Source organism: Aquila chrysaetos, chromosome 20, assembly GCF_900496995.4.
Source record: "Aquila chrysaetos chrysaetos chromosome 20, bAquChr1.4, whole genome shotgun sequence".
Lineage (NCBI taxonomy): Eukaryota > Metazoa > Chordata > Aves > Accipitriformes > Accipitridae > Aquila > Aquila chrysaetos.
Window position 1 is genome coordinate 24,581,449 of NC_044023.1, and position 14,840 is coordinate 24,596,288.

At 45.8% G+C, this 14,840-nt stretch overlaps 2 protein-coding genes across 3 annotated transcripts; both read left to right on the forward strand.

Moving 5' to 3' along the window:
* Nucleotides 1–3,651: 3,651 nt before the first annotated feature.
* Nucleotides 3,652–10,060, forward strand: THUMPD3 (THUMP domain containing 3). 2 transcript variants are annotated; one of them, XM_029996141.2, is made up of 9 exons: nt 3,652–3,972; nt 4,460–4,537; nt 5,047–5,586; nt 6,776–6,906; nt 7,352–7,421; nt 7,808–7,923; nt 8,113–8,220; nt 8,473–8,596; nt 8,857–10,060. In XM_029996141.2, exons 1-9 carry the CDS (start codon nt 3,760–3,762, stop codon nt 8,986–8,988), a joined length of 1,512 nt encoding a protein of 503 aa, XP_029852001.1. In that variant the 5' UTR covers nt 3,652–3,759; the 3' UTR covers nt 8,989–10,060. The 2 variants fall into 2 exon arrangements, with proteins under 2 accessions (XP_029852001.1, XP_029852000.1); XM_029996140.2 differs by having other exon boundaries at nt 3,654–3,972; nt 8,110–8,220.
* A 1,874-nt stretch (nt 10,061–11,934) lies between these two features.
* Nucleotides 11,935–14,663, forward strand: VHL (von Hippel-Lindau tumor suppressor). Its single transcript, XM_030043900.1, has 3 exons — nt 11,935–12,182; nt 12,522–12,632; nt 13,047–14,663. The coding sequence occupies exons 1-3, from the start codon at nt 11,942–11,944 to the stop codon at nt 13,229–13,231; spliced, it is 537 nt and encodes a 178-aa protein (XP_029899760.1). The 5' UTR covers nt 11,935–11,941; the 3' UTR covers nt 13,232–14,663.
* The last annotated feature ends 177 nt before the right edge of the window (nt 14,664–14,840 follow it).

The window sequence follows — 14,840 nt, forward strand, 5'->3', positions numbered from 1 at the left end:
CAAATTTGCAAATTATGCTTAAGTGACTCTTCCAAAGTCACACAGCAAGTCAGTGGCAAACTAACCATATAGCTGCTGTGCACAGTCATATGCCTATTCTGAGGTACACGATGATGTAAAATCCAGATTGTTCTTTTTTTAATATTCATCCTATAGTCCTAATTATAGGATAAGTTACTGGTCTTAGTAAGTTAAGTTTATTGTAAATGTTCTTCAGTTATGTGCCAGTATTATGAGACAAATAATTTATTCCATTCCATAATCCATTATTCCATTCCATAATATTAGGACACTTTCTTTAGTTGGACAATTGCTATTTCCATCATTCTGTGGATTAACCCTGAAGAGCAAGAGTGAAGAAAAACACAGTATCCTCTGGGATACATCCTGCTATTTGAAGCGTGCCTTCCAAATGGACAGACCCAATTCACCTGGCGTACAAAACCTTTCAGACAAATGGACGGCAATGTTCTTCTTCAGGTATGTACTAAATCAGCCACAAAATCGATGCTGCCAGCTCATCAGGAACCACTATTGTCTCTAAATAAGTCTAACAGATCTACTCAACCAGTACCTTCTTGCTTTAACTGAACATTTCTTCTTCTGGGAGCCAACTGGATTTCTTGGCTCTGGGAATGGGGTTCATAATGGACATGAAAATACAACTCTGGTTTTGTCTTGAAGACGGCTTGTCATTTTTTCTCTCCTACCAAAACACAGGTCCAATATTGTCTATAGGGAAAAAATATATTGGCAGTTTGGATAAATGAGAATATGTATGCTACTACCAGTCTGACAACGCGCACTGACTCCCACAGAATAGCACAGCAAGAGTTCCTTTTTCCACCTACATTGGTGACACTACATCCCAGCTTACATAATTATGCAGCACCAACTACCAACACATCCATGGTCTGCTTCTACAGAAAGAGACAGAAATGAGGTAATACACAGTTGAAAACCAGGGTTTTTTTATCTCGTAGTCACTCAAGAAGGCTTTGAAATATACAGGAGCTTTCTGTAACCAAGGATTGATCAAAGAATGAGAATTAAAATACTTAGATTCCACCGAAACTGTTCTGAGTTTTGCCAGGGTCACCTCTCTTCTGCCCCATAAAGTCCGGAGCAGATGCCATCACTGCAGTGCATCACCATGTTCCCACTGAAAACAACTGCAAAATTCTCACAAGGGTTCAACAAATACAGCGATTTCAGTGGCAGCCGAGGACACTCAGACACTCACACAGCTGAGTCTGCACCTTTCAGATTGCATGGGAGGACTATCCTCTAATTCACTGTATGGGACCCTTCTCAAGATAAGATCTTAACAAAAACAGTAATGCAGTTACATTTATTACACTGTCAGTGTGCCTCCCACATAGGAGGGTTTGTCCTGAATCCTTAGGCGAAAATTTCTCTTTACACCCACTGTCACACGTGGTGCCCTGCAGTGCTGGTCTAAATGGGTTTGCGTCTGTCGTTCATAAAGGTAACATCTACACCTATTGAAACTGAAAGATGCTTTGGCTCTACACTTACAGAGCACGTCAGGAGTTTTTTGGAGGAAAGCTGCAAGTGAAGCATGGTATTATACTAAGAAACAGCCTTGCATGGGTATTAGACAAACAGATGTCTTCAGCTACTGAAGGACCTGGCCACTGGCAGGAAATAATTCTGCGAGTGGTGCTTGGACAGATTTCAAGAGCTGAAGCATAGCAGGCTGATTACCGGTTCTCACCTTTCAATCTGAGACCAACTGGGAGAGGTCAGAGCTGCTGCTGACAGGCCAGACATATGGAATTAATTTAAGGGTCTGGCAAACACCTTCACCAAAATATGCTGAAAATTCTGCTATTGAAAGTAGCTCAGCAAGCCGAGTTCATTATTCCCCTTGAATCACAAAGCTCTCCCTTGCTATAGGTATTGTTGCAGCATAGAGCTAAGCAAAATCTGTAAAATCAATGTGAGCAGCAAGACACACACCCGGGACCTGGCCACTTGGGTTCCCTGCTGCTGCAGGGAGATCACTGCCTGAAGCTCCACTAGCCAGGTCAGGGCTGTGCACGGCGTGCCCATGCTGCTCTGCTGGCACGGAGCCTGCGAGCAGGATGCTCTGTATTGCGCTAGCCAGCAAACCACACTAACTTTATCTACAACTTAGAAAATGCTGCAGTAAAGGTGCAGTGTCACAGGCTGCTTCAGCAGTCACCAGGGGCATAACACATGAGGATACAAGTTTGTGCAGCCACCATCACACCCCGTATCGCAGCACTGTCACTGTACTGAAAAGATCTTGCAGGGTGCCAGCTACTGCAGAAGTGCAAACATACCCTAGTGGCTCTCTCTGCTTTAGCTTATAAGTTCTCATCAAAGAAGCCATTTCACAGAAACTTTCTCCAGTATGTTTATGACCCAAATTCCATGGGTTTAATTCTGTATTTTCAGACTTGAATCACAAGTTAGAAATAAACTGATGGAATAAAACCCACACCTTCCCTCTCCGAGACACACTCTCATACACACATACTTCTCACGTGAAAGCAAAGCGATGCTTCAGAAGGCTTAATGGCAAGAGCAGTGCTTCAGGCATCCTGCCTGTTAGTAAAATGTCACAGTGGAATCAGAACGTACGTAGGAAAACAGAAACAAACCGTGCTCTCGCCAGCATGCGCTGCAACTGTGGAAGAACAAGCTGCAGAAACAAGTTGTGTTTACATTTATAAATCCAATGCTAGAAACAGGTAAAGACTATGGGATTTGAAGAAGAAAGGAGGCGGGAAGTGTGCCTCTCCAGCTTCACGCAGTTCACACTTTGTCATACTGACGCAGTCATGGCCACGGAAGGTATTTAGGGAGGCCTGTCTCTCTTTCTTTCTCTGCCTTCTGAAAAAAACATTGAGCAGCTAGTTTTTTATTTAAAAATCAGCTCTAGTGCTGGAAACACGCCAAAGACAATAGCCGGAAGACCAAGGAAATTCAGTACTTTCAATAACGAGGAAAAAAAAAAGGAAACGGCCACCCATGGTTTGCCACCCAAAGGCAGGTGGATTCTCGCGGCAGTCGTGCTCACGCGCCGTGTAGGCGCGCAGCCGGCAGAGCACGTCGACCGCTCAGCCAGAGACCCGGGCAGCGGGACCGGGGCTGCGCTCAGCACCGCACTGGGGCCGCGGCCTAGCAGTGGCCTTGGGACCTGCGACCGCCACCGACAGCCTCCGTTCTGTCAACGCTCCTCACGGAACACCTAACTGACTGGGGCCGGGTAGGCGATTCGCACGGACCCTTCCTCCTTTCCCTGCATTTTCTGGTTACATCTGCCAATTTACTACCCCTCGGCGCAAAACTCCACCTCGCCGTTTTCTCACAGCCAGGTGTCAAACACAGATCTGCTCTCCCGGCGGGAACGCTTCCCGGGCGACAGGCAGCTTCCTTAAAGAGCCTGGGCACAAACGAGCTCCTCCGCACCGCCGCCCTTCGCTCCGAAGGCGGCGCTCTGGGCCGCTCCGCCGGCGGGGCCCGGCCGGGGCCGCGGCCGGGCCGAGCCCCCCCGGCTCCGCTGCCCCGGTGGCGGACCCCGCCGTCGAACAGCAGGGGGCGCTGCCGCCAGCGCGCAGGCGCGGGCACGGCTCCCGGCCCGGAAGCGGAAGGGGCGGGCGTCGGCGGGGTGCGCTGCTGCCTGTGCCGGCGGCCGGAGGCTCCGGCGCTGCGCGGCCCGGCCCGGCCCGGCGGTCACTGTCCGCCGGCGTCTCTCGGCGGCGCGGCATGGCGGAAGCGGAGGCGGCCGGCGGCGCGGGGGAGGCCCCGGCCCCGGCCGAGGAGGGCGCGGAGCTCACGGCCGTTATCGGCGCCACCGTGCCCACCGGCTTCGAGCTGACGGCGGCCGAGGAGGTGCAGGAGAAGCTGGGCTCGGCCTCCAGGATCAGCAGGGACCGGGGGAAGATCTACTTCGAGGTCCCGGCCCGGGGCCTGCCGCAGGTCCGCGCGGGCGGGCGGCCCGCTCCGCTCCCCTCCCCGCTCCCCTCCCCACCGACCCCGGCCCGCTGGCCCGGGGCCGCGGCCGGCGGCCTTGCTGCCCTGGCTGTGACTAGACTAGCGGTGGTTTTAACGCAAAGGACAGGATCTTAGCCCACCGTGAGCGAAATAGTTTCGTTTTAAAGGCATTCGTTGTGAAAAACACTTGGAAACACTGCCTCAGCTGTCCTGGTTTCAAGAGCTATATCCAGGCTTATTGTGGTTTTGCAAGGGTAGATGAAGTCAGAGGTGGGGAGCTTAAGTCCGCACAAGGAAGTCTTCCTTGTGGCTTTGCACGTAAAGTGATAACCCCCATATAAACAAAAAAAGTGGAAAAACGCGGTCTTCTAAGTCTGGATGTAAGATTACAACATTCTAATTACAGTGAACACGGAGTCCCCTGGATGTACGTGGTTAGTAACGTGCCACTGTGGTTTCTCATTTCTTCTAGGTCCATCGCCTAAGGTCAGTGGATAATTTATTTGTTGTTGTTCAGGAGTTCAAAGACTATCAATTTAAAGAAAATAAGGTGAGTTACTCATCATTTTTCAATCAGTTCTGGGTTTTGGAGTGTTTTTTTTTAATTCAAGATGAGTTTCAGAAAGTACTCTGTTTCATGAACAAGTTGTCTTTTTTATTTTATTTGTGATATTATCCCAGTTCCTCTGTGCTGGCTTGTAAAATGGAAGTGCAGACGTGTTGTCTAACATAATTTCTTCAGTTAAATATGCTGTGTAGGCAAAATCTAGGATCAGAGCCGATACCATGCTTGTAGGTCACACTTAGACTGAAGTATCACTTCAGTCGCTTATTTTAGCATTAGCTGTTTATTTGATGAGATAAATGATGAAATACTATGGGTCCTGTGACTTTTAAGTGGACTTCTGTTTAGTTATGGCAAAAATCTCACAAAAAAGCTGTAAGCTTTGCTTAAATGTGTAGTGGGTTACATGTTTAGGAAACTAACTTGAGAGACTTAAAAAAAGGATAGTTTTTAAAGAGATGGAATGACTTCACAACTTTTTTTGTCTTTTAAAGGAAGATGCTCTAAAGGATTTGGAAGATTTGGTTAAAAAACTGCCTTGGACCGATCCATTGAAAGTTTGGGAGCTGAACAACAGCTTAAAAAAGAAAAAGACAAAACGCAAAAAACATAATCCGCAGAGTACTGCAAGCAAAGAGAAGTTGAATGAGGATGGACAAGGGGAAGGGACAGATCAAAAAGACGCTAGTAAACAGGAGGGTTGTGCCCAAAACGCTGCAGGTGTAGAACCTGCTAGCGGCCAGGATACAGAAAAGGCACAAGGAGTGGCATCACGAAATGGGGAAGAGGAGGAGGAGGAGGATAATGAACAAGCAGATGTGAAAGACGAATTGCAGGCGGGTTCTGGGAGTGAGACCAAGGCCGGTGATGGTAAGACAAGCGAAGGAAAGGCGAAGGTGTTGAAGTTCCGTGTTACGTGCAATAGAGCAGGAGACAAGCACAGTTTCATGTCAAACGAGGCTGCGAGAGACTTCGGTGGAGCTGTGCAGGAGCACTTCCAGTGGAAAGCTGACATGACTAACTTTGATGTAGAGGTATAGTGTTGTGCCTTGGAAGTACTTTTCTATGTACTGCATTTCTATTGTAAAAATTCTTAGTTCTTAATTCTGGTGCTTAGAGATCTCCAAAATGCCTTCAAAAGATGACTCTGGAACTAAAAACTCGTAACGCTGAAATCACGGCCTCCTCAGAAGCATTCCTTTCACTGACACATTATGTGTGTCCTCAGATCTCACCACTTGCTACTGCTTTGGCTATCCATAATAATAATCTCTTTTGTGGCCCAGTGTGGGCACCTCTCCTCTTCCTCTGGTCCCTCTTTTGCTCTGCAAACACTGTTGTCTTCTCCTCAGGTTAACTGATTAACACCACTACACCCAGTGCAGCTGAGCTGGTGCTCAAAAGTTTTCTGTTCTCCCTCAACCACAGCAAAAGCGCTGGTACCGAGTGTTACCTCCTCCTATAGCATTTGGTCTCATTCATATTTAAGTATAATGTAGGCGCCTTCTGCTTTACCTTTACCCTCATTAAATCTTTCCTTAATCCATTGTTTTATATCAGTGTAAGAAGTTAACAGAAGATATTTCCTCTAGAAGCTGTAGTTTTATGGGTGAAGGGGACAAAAAGGGTTAACGTTAACTGTCCAGTGTTTATTTCTTATCATAGGGAAAGCAGAGATTTGGAAAGGACGACCAACAGATGTGGTCCATCAATGGCACGGGACCACCATTTCTGAGGGGCAGAAAAACTGACTTTTTCTTGCAAGTCCATTAAGGGCTGGCCCACTGTTCTGTAACAATATTTTCACCTTCCAAATTAGTATGGTGGAGGGACCAGGAATATGATTTTTATTGCTGCTTTGCAAATGCTTCACTGTGACTTGCGGGACTTACCCGACTTCTCCCCCATACTTATAAAAGAAAACTTTTTTAAAAGTCAGCGTAATGGTTACAGCACTTTTTGAAGTCTTGTGTAAAAGATTCTGTGTGAATGAGAAAATGCTCGTTCTCATTCTGTGTGAATGAGAAAACGTGTGAATGCTTTCCTGAATTTTGTCCATTGTTGCCATTAAAATGGTGCATTGCTTTTCTTCCAAGGATGCTCTTTTACATCTAGTTCCTGGTTTTTTTTTAAATTACCATCCAAGATTCTCATAAATACCTACCAGGCATACTATGGAAAACTTCTGTTACTCCTGAAATTTAGTTCAAGTTTTTTCTTTAGGTTCTTCTGAATATTCACAATAATGAAGTAGTTGTGGGTATTGCATTAACTGAAGAGAGTCTTCACAGAAGAAATATTACACATTTTGGACCCACAACTCTTCGTTCAACTCTTGCTTATGGCATGCTTAGGTCAGTGCGATTGCATAGTATTATATTATTCTCAGTTAACAAGTCATTTTGTTTCAGAAATTAGATCCTTCATTCCCCCCCACTGCTTCCTCAAAAGCCATTTCTGTTAATTCTTAGAAAAAGAAAGAAAAAAAGTTAAAAAAAAAATAAAGCATAGTTGCTGAAACAGTGTTCTTTGTAATTAACAGTGGATGTTTTCCAGCTAGTAAATGTTTGCTGTGTTAGCCAGTTTTCAAAATACTGTATCACATTCTTGAAAGTATTTCACTGTATTGCTGCTTATAAAATGCTAATTAACAAATGGAAAAAATAATCACGTAGAAGTTTTTTTGTTAGAAGGGTAGAATTGGAGTGATTAAAATAGTTGAGTTTTCCTTCCTTACAGAAATTCACGTGTTTGAGACTTTTCTCTTTTGTCACCATCTCTTTTTTTTCTGTTTCTCAGACTCTGTGATCCACAGCCAACGGATATCATAGTTGATCCCATGTGTGGTACAGGTGCAATACCAATAGAGGTGATTCTTCCTTTATTTTTTAACTTAATAAAACTTGACAGTATCTGCAACTGAATAATATGTGTAAGTTTTCTTGGTTATAACTGAATAGCGAACTCCAAAAGTGTCTCACCAACTTTTAAACAGATACAAACACACTTTTTGTAAATGACCTCATTTTCCTTCCTAAAGCTGTAGCAGGGAGAAGCTAAAACCAGAAGTATTTTGAGCTTTTAAGGTGCATAATACCTCTAACAGGTATCTGTTACAGAATTTTAAAATCATTGACATCCACTTCCAGTTGCTTTTTTGTATTCTGTCATATTTGAGTAATTCTTCTATTTGTTTTGTTTTGAATTAAGCAGTGTTGATGCTAGTGTTGCTTATTATCAATATTTCCACCCCAGGGAGCTACAGAATGGCCTAGCTGCTACCATATTGCTGGTGATAACAACCCACAAGCTGTAAAGAGAGCAGCAAACAACATCTGTTCTTTACTAAAGAAAAATGAGAATAAGGAAAGGTGAGAAGAGTACCAGTGATTTTCTTTTCCTGCAGTATTGTATGTAAAGAAATCCATTTTGCATTGATGCATTTCACTATCTTATTTGTATTTTCCTGTTCATTCTTTTGCTAACATTATAGACCTCCTCAGTTTAAAAATATTCTCAGTAAATCATGTCTGAGGTAAGTGTCTTTGCACTTGCAGCAGTACTTCCCTGGGCATACCCTTAGACATCATTCAGTGGGATATTTGCAACCTCCCTTTGCGGACTGGTTCTGTGGACATTATTGTGACAGACATGCCATTTGGAAAGAGGTGAGGTATCGCTGGTAAAGTTACTGCGCTTAACTGCCGCTACTGCATGTTCTTGCCTGTCCAGGGTTAGGGTTCTCTCTGGTTAGTTACTTAACTGGGCCTAATTAAGAAGTGTTGATGTACTCCATATTAAAAATGCAGGACAAAATTAATAGTGAATGTGGTCCTGAATGAGCTAATCCATGCCTGAAAGACCAACAACTGTTAACTATTTTTCAATGATCACAAAGGGGATCCTAATTTATTTTGCAGGATAGGGTCAAAGAAGAAGAACTGGGATCTCTATCCAGCCTGCCTTATGGAGATGGGCAGGATCTGCACACCAGGGACAGGCAGGGCTGCGCTGCTTACGCAGGACAAGAAATGCTTTGCCAAGGTATGTTCTGAGAGAAAATCAAACCTATTTACAGTTGAAAATATATCGAGGAAAAAATTGTAAGCTGACTTCATTACAGAAGATGATCTATTTTTAGAGCAATAATAAGTAACATTTAAATGCAGTTTTAGACCTGAAGAGTCATTTGACATTGCCATCAGATGAGATTTAGAATAAACAAAAATAATTTCAAAAGCAAATTTACCCTTATTGTCTTGTCTTGAAGCCGCCACCACTCTGGCTGTTTTTTTGGATTGCAGGCCTTGTCACGAATGGGACACATCTGGCGCAAAGGTCAGACCGTATGGGTGAACGTAGGGGGACTTCATGCTGCAGTGTACCTTCTGAAACGCACCTGGGAAAGAGCAGAAGAAAAAAGGTCATTCTGGTAACCTGCATGGAAGAAGACAAGACACACCTCTGGAATTTGTTGAATAGCAGTCTGGTAAAGCAGACACCTGAGAGCATAGGTCTGTCAATTCCTGAGGAAAAGAAAAAAAACCACCTATGTAGAAATTGTAACATTAATATTAAACCAGGGATCAACTTGAGACCTACCAGTTGTACTATGTGTTCTGAAACATTGTTATTTAAATCACCTCTTTCCTCCCTGCCACCCAAACTGAAATTCAGTAGTGGAATTAGCAATGCTTTCCTTTGCCTGAGTCTTCTTTACTGTGTCCATTGTATTTTTCAGTTAAATGTTTATTTCCTCTGCTTATAGTAGAAAACATGTTGAGGCAGCTTTGGAGGTAACAGTTAATTTATTTCCCAAACTGTAGAAATCGTATATGTATCTTAAAATGACTAACAGGACTACTAAGACTGTCATCTTGAAGGGTTTAGAGGTAGTATCTCTTTAATGTAGGATTTTTTGAAATTGAAGTTTTCTAATTTATGCCATTGCCCAAATGTAAACTAAGATGATAAACCAGTATCTGTTTTTCATGGTCTGATAAGCAAATGCCAATTAGTAAACAGCATGCTGGTGCTACTGTTCTCTTCCCGTTACCTCAACTTAGTGCTAATTGTTAGTAAATATCCATATTTTAATGTACCACTGCCATGGGTGAGGGGGGTAACACGCACAGCCTTAGCAAACTTTCTGTAGTTACTATTTGAGAACAGAGATACTTTTAGCAATTATATTAAAAAGTTCATGTTTTCATTGTCTACTGTAGACATATCAAGGTGGCAATATGTTTAAATTTATTAGGTGATTTAACTGCCATAGTTATGCCACAACATTTACAAAAATATATTACCTGTTGAATAACTTGAAGTTGCAAATATTTTTTTCTTCCATGAATATACTGTGATTTCTCAAGCCTCTTACTCTTTGCTCATCAGAGGTTGAAAACACTAGTTACCAGTTTGCCATTTTTATTGAAGTGCATTCATGCTAAGTATGTGTGTTTAGAGGTGAATTAACAAGTATTAAAGTTTTAGAAATTTTGCATAGGAGATGAGTCTTAATTGTATTCTTTTTCTGGTCCGTGTCCAGCCCTTTATTTACTACAGAATTGTCTTTCTGGATAAAATAGTGCCAACAGTGTCCACTTAATTCTTTCCCACACTGCGTGGTTTATGTGACAGCATCAAGGTGATGCAGACAGTTGTTGCGTGAGGTAGCTATCTAAATACTCCTCCTCTAGTGAACTCTACAGCTTAACCTGCATGTATTACGTTCTTAAAATGCACTAACACCTTGGTGGTTTGTTACTGTTGGTTTTTGGTTTTTTTTTTTTTTAAAGGAAAGCCAAGCACAGTAATGTTTTAAGACCTTACAAGGTGCATTTTGAAGTATTTTTATTTCTTGAGTTAAAGATTAGAATGAGATTAGTAAAATGCTGGCCATCCCTTTTGGCCTGAAACATGACAGGATCATGTTTTGGTTTTTAAGCCACAGCTAACATTAAATAGATTCAAATTGGGTTGATGCGACTCAGCAAACTAGGCTTTAACTAACATCAGGAAATGGGAATTAAGTTTATTGACTGCTGCAGAGAACTTATATTTGTCTCAGTAAAATGTACGGCCTCACATAATTGTGTCATACTTCATAGGAAACTGTAGGTTTGAAATCATTAAAGAATGTGGGAATGGGAAGATATACAGTGATAAACGTATATCTCTGCTCTCTCACAAATCTGTGCTCCAAGTTGTACAATTTGAAGCAGTTTCTCTTAAAGATTGCAATTCTGTTTTTATGGAAGATTGGTACCAGACACTGAGGACTAACAGCTTTTTTTCAATTAAGACAATCAGCCTCATTGTTTATATATGCTGTGTAATCCCACAATGCTGCACAGTTTCTTGTTTCTTACAGTATCAGTAACTATCTGAAACACGTGCCCCTTCCATGATATGACTTCACTGTTTTCCTCTCACAGAAGGAAAGTGGGGGAAGTGACTTCTTTGGAACAAGGGCCAGCCAGGAAGCCTCCCTGACAGTTCTTACACGTTCAGCTGTACTGGAAAAAAACGTTAACAGACAGATGATGGCCTCTCGCTGTCATTCTCTACCGATTTACATACTTATCCCTTGCAGGCTGCTAGAGGGAGAGTACAGAAATTACAGAAGGACCCCTCATCTAAGTCTTGTTGCAGAATGAGAAGCATTCTAAAAGCAGGAGCTGGTAAGAGGTGTTGAGACATACAAGGAAAAGGCACCATCTGGATACTTTGAGCACTGTCACCTGCAATGACTGTGGAGAAAAGTACACTAAACTGCCTCGACACGTGAAGTGCTGTGTTTTGAGGGGCATCTGCTGTCATATACTTGAAAAAGCAAAACGTCATCCGAGGAGGCTTACCCCTCTCTCCAGAAAGGCTGAAGCCCTTTGCGTGTAGAGGAGACTTAAAGCCGTCAGTGCTCCAAGTCAGGTATTTGTCAAAAGGGTTCGGCCCGAAGCCCTGCCAGAGCAGCTCCGGCCCGGGCTGTCCCTGCGGGGTGGCGGGATCCCCGGCGGGGAGCGTCCCTGCCGCAGGGCCGTCCAAGCGTCTTCCAGCTGCAGCCCGGGGGCTGCGAGCACACCTCCCTCCTCTCTAACGCGGAGCACATCCCCCCGCTAAACCCAGCGCTCGGCGACCCGTTTTCGAGCCGGAACACAGACAAGGCTGATCTTTCCCAACGCTGTGCCCTCAGGGCGGACCGCAAGGCTGGCGGGCCTTCAAACGCCGGGAATCCGGGACGTGCTCTCCGGCGCGGCGGCCCCAAGGGCCGCCCCGGCACCGCAAGGCCGCCCTCCCGCCGCCCCGGGGATCTCCCCTCACGGCGCGGCGACGCGCATGCGCCAGGCTACCCTCCCGCCCCCCCGGTACCGCCCCCCCCCCCCCCGGCGCATGCGCGTCGCCGGGCCGCCGCGGCGGGGAGCGGGTGAGGGGATGTCGCCGCCGGGGCCGGGGCCGGAGGACGGCGGTGGGCCGTGCCTGCGCTCCGTCAAGACGCGTGAGCTCTCCGAGGTGGTCTTCAACAACCGCAGCCCCCGCTCCGTCCTCCCCGTCTGGGTGGATTTCGAGGGCAGGCCGCGCTGCTACCCGGTCCTGCAGCCGCGCACCGGGCGGATCATGCACAGCTACCGGGGTGGGTCTGCGGGAGCCGGGCTGCGGCGGGGGGCGGGCTGCGGCCTGCCTTCTGCCGGCGGGCACCGGGGGGGTGAGCTGGCGGCGGCGGCGGGCCTCCCCCGGGCCTCCCCGGCCAGCTGCGAGAGGCTCTCCGGGAAGCAGCAGCCTGCCTTCCGTGACAGGGCGGCTCGGCTGCGGAGGCCAGGAGGCGGCCCCGCTTGGCTTCCCGCGCCGCCCGCCTGCTCGGTGACATCCCCCGGCGGCCCCTGCACCGCTGGGTTCCTTCCGCTGCCCCGCCAAACCGCCGGGTAACGAGCGCGGTAACGGCTGCGGCGCCGCCGTGTTCTCTCTCTCGCAGGTCACCTCTGGCTGTTCCGGGACGCGGGGACGAACGACGGGCTCCTCGTCAACCGGCAGGAGCTGTTCGTGGCGGCTCCCAACGTGAACACAGCAGACATCACCCTGCCAGGTAAACAGACGGGCCCGCCTGCGCCGTGGGAAGCGGCGGGTTTCGTACTTGATCGCTGTGGACTGCAGCGTAAGGACCTCGAGAGAGATCGAGCGCTTGAGTAGTAAAACCTGCCTCAAAACCAGGAAGAGATGGTGAGGGTTTCTGGATAGAGCAGTGCAGTTGTGTTGAATAGAGCTGTTGCCAGACCTCTCGTTTTCAAGATCTCTCTGATGGGTTTCACGAGGTGCCTCCAGACAGGGAGCGGCAAGCCCTTTTCCTCTCTTTCTAGCGAGTCTAGCGTGTTGTGAGTAACGCCGCCGCGCGTTACGTTCTGTATTCGCATACTTGGAGAAGTGCTCTCTGCGTTGGAGGCAGCAGCTAACGAGAGCCCTTGTGATGAGGTCATATGTGTGTGTTTGTTTTTAACCTCAGTGTTCACCCTGAAAGAGAGATGTCTCCAGGTTGTTCGCAGTCTGGTCAAACCGATGGACTACAGGAAACTGGACATTGTTCGATCATTATATGAAGAGCTAGAAGATCATCCTGATATTAGGAAGGATCTTCAGCGGCTTTCTCTGGAGAGAAGCGAAACGTTGAGGAACGGAATTCTGGAATAACATGACGACTCACTCCAGACTCTTCAAGTAGCAAACCACTGAGTTTAAGCAGGGATAGTCACTGCGAAACATGCCAAGAACTAACGTCTGTATTTTAAGTTCTGAAACATAAACTCAGTTAAATTGTGGAAAACTTGCTGTGATGGTAAGTCAGACCCAAAAGACTAAAGAGCACGCAGAAGTACGTCAGGTTCCCAATGGTTCAGTTCTGTTCTTCATTACACGTATTGCAAACCGATGACTGTAGAGGCCTCGCACAGGCGAAGCTCAGAGAAGTTTTATTTGGAACACTGCATATGGACCAGGTCATCTCTGGTCTTGAAGAGGTCAGGTCATCTCTTTGGAGAATATGCGTACAGATCAATGTTCTCTGTATTAGAAAGTAAATTACACCAAGGATTAGTTTAATCCAGACTCTAATGATTATAAGTGGCAGATCAACACCAGTTTAGCTTAAGTAATTTGTTTCCGATGGAATTTCACTCTCTCACACTTAGCCTAGATTTGCCTGTGAATCACAAAGCGTGGGGGGTGTTTGTGTACACAAGGGTTTCCATCACCACCTTCTGAGGACCTGACCTGAAATGTTACGTTGGTGGACAGATGACGTGTGTAAATGCTTGGGGTTTTTTTCAGCCTCTTGCCTTTGCATTTATAAACCCATGTCATATCAAGTCTGAGGCTGACACATTTTCACACAGATCATACCCTGAATGCCTTATTTGTCCTTTGTGATTGGATTCTTGCCTAGCTGATCTCAAGGTGATCCAACCCAGTCAGCCGTATAGACTGGATCCTAGCTTGGGGACACCTTTCTCCTCCGCAGCTGCTTCCCCAGCTGCCTGTACAGGCATATCGGGTAGCGTTCCTAGAAGGTTGATGCTCCGAGTTCTACCTTTTCCCGTTGCAATGCAATAGTTCAGGTCGTAGTGGAAGGCCTTTTGGGGGAGCGTGGACCGCTCAAGCTGCTTATGTCTCCTGAGGAACAGACAGGAGACCATATCAGCTCCTACGGGCCTGTTGTTAGATCCAGCTCACAGGCAGATCCATGCTTTATTACAGGCTAGATAAGCAAAGAAAACATTTCTTTACCTATATTCTATTCCCCCCATACCTCAATTAGAATGTATTTGTGCGAATGTACACGTGTAATTCAAAGCAGCGTAGTTTTTAGCAGATATGTGAATTGTCCACCAAGTAACTGATGTAGTGCTGTTCAATGTTAGAAGCGGATTGATAGGACATTATAGCAGGTTATTTCTGTGGCATACGTTTCTTTCCAGTTTTATGTTCTAAGAAACACAGCTGTGAAACTGAGAATATCAACATACTCTGTAAGTGTGAAATGTCTCCCCTTTTTGTAGACTTGTTTTTCTTACATATTTGAAGTGTATGAATTGATCTTTGTCATAAAAATGTAAATCCATGCTAACTTTTTTACTCTTAATTCTGTCAAATAACTTCACAGCGCTTGTGACTGTATGCTTGTATTCCTGCCGTACTCCTGGAAGTTCTAGTTGATCAGTAACAGGTACTTTTGAATTGTGTTTACAAACTGTTCAGCCCCCTGTTGCTGCAGGACTGTGTTGTGGCTAACACTAAACTGTTA